Here is a 7666-nt window from a genome sequence, read left to right on the forward strand (position 1 = left end):
TTCTCAGGCAAGAACCTGAGTAGTTCGGTGTACAAACCATTTACTAACATGTGGTCTTGTACTTTCCATTAGAAAATAATTTCTTGCCTGCAGACAAAACATAATGCTTTATTTTGTGTCATTATAGGAATTTTATCTTGTTTGGGTTCCTTTTGCCTCTTTCATTCCATGTGGAGTGATCATATTCCAAGTCATTGTAGCTGTGGTGCGGCTATATGTTTTAAAACAAAACATGCTTTTTGTGTATTATTAGCAATTCAGTACTTCTTCTGACCAATTTCCTGAAATATATAAAAAGTAGAGAGGAGAGTCTTACTGCTTGAGGCAGTTTCCAATTAACAAGTGTCCTTGCTCTATCCTTTTAGGAAGGGCACAATGGTTTCAACACAATTATTGACTCCTTTTCTAAGGTAGTAAGGCAATATCTGTGTGGAATGCTACAAGGGATCCAGAGGTTAAAAATGAATACTTACTTTTCTGTCCATTTTTAGATAGCTGATTGAAGACATTAGATAGTGTTAGTTCTGTATTCTGGACTTTGTGATGAATATAAACAGCATGTGATTAAGTAGATTTATAGTTAGCCTCTCAGTAAATATGGTCTTGTATAGGAAGTTTGATACTGTGGACCATCAGATTTCATTGGTGTTGACTTGGATTATAGATTCTTTGGAGTTGACTGTTGAGATTTGTTTTCTGAGTGAAACATTAAGTGTTTTTCAGGAGCTGCCTTGGTCCATGAATCTTTTCAGAAATTGGAAAGACTATTAATTGAAAGCAAAAGTTTTTAGGATATGTGTTGTGTAGCAGTTTGCTGCCTGCAAGGTCAAACTGAGTTGCTCTGGGGCTTCTTCAAGGTTAAAAGATTGCATGACTCCCTGTAAATATATATGTACGCATACATATGTATATTTCACTTGAATTAACTTTAGTTAGGCATTTGAAAAATTATCCTGATTTATAGAAATCTCTTTAAAGATGTGGAGGACATAGAAAAATGTCTAGCTATTATGAATCATTCCTAACTTGACTGCAGGATGAATCTTTAGTTCTCATGTACTATACTTTGGTATATCCATAGCGTTTTACTTCTTTGAGGTGGAAATTATTTCTTTTTTTTTTTTTTTAGGCTTATATATATGATATGCATTCAAGTACCTTTTCATATAAACTGGGTGGACACACAGATACTGTCATTAATGTGGCTTTTAATCCCTTTTCACCACAGGTAAGTTTTTGTGTTTTTTTTTTCCCCCCCCCCTTTGTAATTCTAACTTGTAAAATGTTCACTCAAGTTACTAAAAAAGAAGGATGTATAATTTAAAGAAGGTCTTAGTGTCTAGAATCACCGTAAAAAAAACCTCAGATTTTACCATTCCTCAGGGATAGTCATACTCACACAGCCTATAGCCCTTTCATCAAAGGTTAAGTATACTTTTCCAAACTTTTTGTACTGGAGTACTCGGACATTCTGGCTATTTCTGTTCCCAGATTCTTACATACTTTCAGCAGTTGATTTCTTTCTCTTTGATCTCCCACTGCTTCAGATTTGAAAAAGAAATAATCATGTTTCCTTTTCTGGTGCTACTTTGCGGATAAGCTCATAAAACTATATTGTATGATGTCATCCATTTAATGTCATAGTTACATGAAATGTGAACAAAGCTTAAGAAATAACCAAAGGCTTTACTTATATGCACATATGTCTATATTTTTTGTCTATTTATAACATAGAAGCCTTATCTGCTTAGGTACATATATGTGTATACATATACATAGACAGGACTACATGCTCCTAGAATACACACCTTCTCTTTCAAAAACACTTGCACAGAATTTCTATCTAGATACAAGTTTATACTAGGAAGCTTTATAATTTAGTTTGTCAATATTCTCATATTTCAATATATAAAATATTTCAATATTTCTCCTTATTTTAATGTCAATACTTTAAACAATGATAACCAGATATATAAATTAATATGTACATATGAGCTACTTTAGAGTACACAGTAGTTCTTTACTACCTCCTCAACAAGAGTTGCTACTATTCAAAAATAAGTAATAAGTAAAATTACTTAACATCAAAGAGAATTGTTTTACTTACATTTCTTATACTTCCACATATAAAAGAATGTGCTAGCATTTATGTGGTTTTGAAGTTTTCTAGAAGTGTAATTCCTTGAGCACATGCTGTTTCAACTGAGAAAATGTGTAATTACTATCCTGTGATGAGCACTATGTATTTCTGCTCTTTGGATTGAGCACTACAATGTGTTCAGTAGAAGGGTAGAGTTTATGAAAATTTGCATCCAGATTAAGACTAGTTTCGTAGTTTGCTAAAAATATCAGTAAGAAGACTGTAGAGTGGGGAAAAAAAGCAAGTCACAAAAGAATTAGAATATAATAATCCTGTGTCTTGAAAGAAAGGCTTTGTATTAGGCAACCAGTTTCCAATACTGGATAATTTTTATACCTGCTACTCATTAGGAATTTGAAATTTACTCTAGTTTTCTTTCATTTGAAATTTGAATGAATATAGTTAAGAACTAGATTGTGTTCTGGATAACCTCTGCACAGAGCCCCACTGCATTAAAAGGGAAACACTGGTAGGGGAAAGAGTAATGGGTGAAAAAAGGGAAGTGACTGATTAGTGAAATTTGAACATTATGGCTGAGCTTTCTGTGTGGAAAGATCCAGCCAAGAGTGAGGTGTATTGGCAGTAATCCAGTTCAGTGGTTACTTTCCCAGCACCTGTCCATGATGCAGTTTGTTCCAATTGTTATTACATCTCTTGGTTCCATGGAAATTCTTCCAGAAATAAGGGGCACTTTTTATTTTTCAATTTAAATGACAACCTATGTCCTTTCATTATATAATGCTCTGGAGTGACGTATAAAATGTCATGAAAACTGGTAAAGAAGAATCAGATCATAGAATCATAGAATTACACAGGTTGGAAAAGACCTTGATGATCATCAAGTCCAATAGAAGTGTTGGCTTTATCCCAGCTTTATTTTCAAGCTTTCTTAGTTTTAGCCTCTTGGTGCCTCTTTCTGATTTCATTAATTGTAAAAAAATTATATAGGGAAAAGTGTTAAGCTTCTTATAAATATTAATTGCATTTAAATCTATTTTAAAGAATGTGCATTAAGGGGTATAACAATTTTAAGCTATAATAACTGTAACTATTAACTACAGTACAATTTTGTGAGTCGAAGTTAAAATAGAGAGGGAGTCTGCCAAATAGGGAAGCTATCAGTCATCTCTTTATGAAATGGTATTGAAACAGAATAAAAGCAAATGAGGAGACTTATTGCTGTCTGCAGGTTTTTGGTGGCTTTTGTCTAGCTGACTGTTGATGTCATCTTTGTACAATCTGGGCAATTACACATTATTTCTCATAGTAGAGGTAATGAAACTCCAAGCTCTGAGCCAGTGTACTATACATGCGCACATACTTGCAGACACAAAAAAGTAAGCTTTTGAGAAGAAAAAATATAATCTAAAAAAAACATAGTCTACATTTGGAATTGGCCTTACTTTGACTAGAAGGTTGGATTAGATGGTTTGCTATGGTTCCAATGAAGCTATTCATCCAAAATTAAACTACTATTTAAATGAATGTACTGTAAATTAATGTAGGATATTTGATGTAAAATAACAAAAATAAAACTTGCAAGTTATGAAATGTGGAAAATTGATTTCATTTTCCATTTGCCTATATATATATATATATATACACACACATGTATATTTTTATATATTTTTAAGTATATAACAGTTTGATGTGACCACCCAACAGATAAGCTATGAGACAGATAGCTTCAGGAAAAAAAATAATCTTCTTTCCCCAAAACTAGACTATAAGGGGAAATGCCCTGAGCAACCAGGGCTGGGTTACTTATTTACCTTCTTCTTATTAGGTTGGATGGTATTATTTCCTGAAGTCCCTACAAACTGAATTATTTGATGTTTCTTTGATGCTGATATGCACCAGAAATCTCTATTGCTGAAGGCCTGGCATTTAAAAATTGTCATTTAGAAAACACTTTCGTCTTTGATTTTTTTTTTTTCACACAAGTTCAAATACAAAGTAGAAATTGTTGAATTGGAAAATGAATTAACGAGCCACAAACTGTTTTATCAAATGCCTATTTTACAAGTGTGGAAGGTATTATTTCAAACTGTTATTCTGTTAAACAGGCTTTTTTTTTTGCGTTAATGTGTAAGTCTAATTTTATGACCAGTGAGTACAGCTACATTTCAAATAGTATTAGTTTCAGATATATTGTTTTTATTGTGGCAAGATTATGCTAGAAACTAACTGTCTGTAAACATATTATTGAGCAGATGGAGAAGTTTAAATTGATAGTGAAGATCTGGAAGATTCTTTCACAGCTAGGTTTACTTGGAAACCATTGAAGATTTCACAGTAATTTTCTGCCCACCTGTTTGGAGGGAGACATATATAATGTTCCTAGTAATGAGATTTGCTTGTGGATCTCTTAGGCAGTTATACAGTTATTACTGTCTAACCACCACACTAGTCAGAATTGGCTACAGGTAGTTTTGGATGTGTCTGGAAAAATGAATTATCGTCTTTTACTAGCTACTAACAAAATATACTTTTCCTGGTGGTCACATCTGGAGATTTCAGTTTAGAACATACTGTATAAAAATGCCATCCCTTTGTGATTTTAGTTCACCATTGATGGTTCATTTAATCATAATTTTTTCCCCATGGAGGTTACTTCTGTAGTGATATGGAAAATTCTTTTTCTGACTTAAGCTTGCTTGAGTTTTGGCTTTAGTATCAAATTTGTCTTGTGTCATCCCTACGTAGGGCACATTTTTTCCAGTATGATGTTGTGCCTTAGGACTCGAACTGTCTTGTCAGAGATTAATTAATATGGTTATAAAACTTGTGACCAGCTTCACCTCTAATATGATTTAATTGAAGTCAGGAAAATGCTCTCACATGGTTCTTTTGACCCTGGTATCTGTGTCAAGTCAGTCTAATTACTTCCTCTCACAGTCCACAAATACGTCAAAATGGATGTAAATTAAATTTATCAGCTTTTTCTTTTTTACTTTAATTTTCTGTCTGAGAGGAATAAATGGCCAGTTGTCATCTTTCCTGTTCTTTCATTCCCAGAGATCAAATTCAAAGGCTAAAAAATGCAAACAAATTCTTAAAAATTGCTCTAGTTCTTTTCCTTTCTGAAATTCATATGAAAGTTTTGAATTCTTCTCAAAGACCAGGTTACATAGAGCAGAAAACTTTAAAAATATTTATTTTCAAATAATTTTTTTAAAAAACTGTTTTGGTAGAATCCTTTGTCTTCTGTATGGCCCTCAGATTGACCTTCGTAGTCATGAAATGGAAACTGCAGGCATGTTGGAAAACTTCAGAGGGAACGCAGCTGAGAGTTTGGATCCTGATGAATAAGAAGGCAAAAAGATGGGGCAATGAAAAATGGTCAGAACGTGTATTTTCAGAGCAGATAGCAAATTTGTACTCATTTGCCATGACAAATGTTAAACACAAAATATTTGCAACTGCAGTTGTTTAAGCTAGTATATTTTACTTTGTTTTTGATGAACTGGATGCTCTGGGTCAACTTGACCTCACATGTTCTAATAGCAAGTTTACAACTCTTTACTTACTATATTACATATATGTCCATTCAACATACTGCTTTAAGACACTGAGGAAGGAATTTCATTTGTCTGTTTTCCCTTTAAGCAGTAGTGTGCAGTATTGCAGGCTTTGTATGAGGATTGTCTGCCAAGAACTGCACTACAGTTGATGTCTGGTGAGAAGTCATTTCCTTTACCACCATCCAACGAAAGAAGATAGCTGCATTTATATATATATATATATATATACCAAAGAAGACAGCTGCATTTATATATATATATAAATATATATATATATATATATAAAAGGCACCATGTTATCTGATATATAACACACTTTCGGAGGTTGGCTATATTCTTTCCTTCTCTTCTTGCGCTGTTAGCCATCCTTAAAAAAAAAATGCAACTGTTAGCAGTCCTTCAGTGATGCAGATGTGCAGTTTAAATCTTGAAGAACAAGTATGAAACTTGTTAATAATTCTGGAGAAATTCTTCAAATTTAAGTAATTGCATAACTAGTACAATTTGAAAGGTTACATGGTTTTTGAAATTCAGTCTTACGACAAAACTACAGCTTGTTTTCTATACTAAATTTAATCCTATTCTAAGTAGCTCATGGGAAAGAAGGTTCTTCAGCTCTACCACCCTTGGGAGCTTTTCATTGTAGGTCAATGTACAGTGCCAAGTTTGATTCCCACCTGTTTATAATGTTTACACCTACAAATTTTGGCCTTTGCCTTTAAAAGAACTGTTTTGATGGAAAACTGAATAGAGCTGCTAGTTGTACCACGATCTTGCTATAGGGTTGATTCAGTGTGTAGATATCCTATTAGGGTGATGGAGAAGGTAATCCTACTAAGTTTATTCTATTCCCTGATAGTTCATAACCAGATTTTCTATTTTCAAGTTCATACAATGTCTTTTCATACAGTAGGAATGATGTTACTTTTACAGTTTCTAATAAGCAGTAGTAATGCTGTGTGCAACCTTGTGTAATGTTATTTAGCAGAAAAGTTTGTTTATACCTACAAAATGACTTGTAAGCGCATATGACAACTCTGAAGAAGGATGGTGGAATTTAAAAAAAAGGAAGAGAAAGCTGTCTCTTAGCTAGCAAGGACAATACAGTTTAATAATGAGATACTCAAGTCATTCTAAGTACATTGCCAGCAAACCACAGCTGTGCACCACATGATTTGAGGTAAATATGCTTGCACTGGTAAGCTTCTTAATTCACAGTGCATTTGTTATAAAATCTTTAGTGTAGTTCTTACAAATTTAGATACTCTATTGAATGGCATTAATAGTCTGAATGACACTTAGGGGTGGTACCAAACAATTGGTTACTCAACTGTCTTGAGTTCTGTTTACCAAGAATCCAGACAGGGAGGGCTGAGGTCAGTTGTGGACTGGAAGGAGATAGAATTGGCTGGGAGTAGGAAGGAAAGTCACTGACTGTACTCATAGGGATAATCTGGAGAAAAAAGCTACTTGGAGATAATCAGATAGAAAATGAGGGTAAGGGGGAGTGTTGGATACTAACAATAAGAACTGGAGGCAAAGGACCTACGTATGATAATGGAGAGATGAAGAGAGAGCCTAGAGGGAGGGAGTGAAAGCCCTGCAGAGAGAGGTAAGAGAAAATAGCTGCAAGGATAAGAATAATGGTTTCTGCAGTTTTAGTTATGCCTTTCTGAAAAAGAGAGCAAAAGTGAAATGTCTCATGCTTTGTTTCAAAGATAGTGAGAATGCACGGTTATCTTAACAGTTCTAAAAATTACTGTGCTCAGTGCCTCCGAAAAAGCTACCCTTCAAAGGACTGAAGCAGAGTTGCCAGATAAAATAAACATGTCTTGCTCCTCTCGCACACTACAGAACTGTCTTGCAGGAACCAATAATATAATACTGAAAGGGATAACCAAATGAGCATCTGCTTTTCATGTTCCATTAAGAAGCATGTAGAAAAATTCTGTGTGGTGGAAATCTTGTACATCAAATACAGTCTTCTCCTTTGTCCTGAGGA

General features: G+C 34.0%; 1 protein-coding gene across 1 annotated transcript in view; it reads left to right on the forward strand.

Moving 5' to 3' along the window:
- WDR27 (WD repeat domain 27) overlaps positions 1–5845 on the forward strand; it is a 54692-nt gene extending 48847 nt beyond the window's left edge. The window contains exons 23-24 of the mRNA XM_085541361.1: positions 1130–1240; positions 5652–5845. Coding sequence (XP_085397487.1) covers positions 1130–1240; positions 5652–5813 — 273 coding nt within the window. The 3' untranslated portion in view covers positions 5814–5845. The remainder of the gene's footprint in view (positions 1–1129; positions 1241–5651) is intronic.
- The last annotated feature ends 1821 nt before the right edge of the window (positions 5846–7666 follow it).

The sequence above is a fragment of the Coturnix japonica genome, chromosome 3 (genome assembly GCF_054131305.1).
Source record: "Coturnix japonica strain WE chromosome 3, WE-NBRP24, whole genome shotgun sequence".
NCBI lineage: Eukaryota > Metazoa > Chordata > Aves > Galliformes > Phasianidae > Coturnix > Coturnix japonica.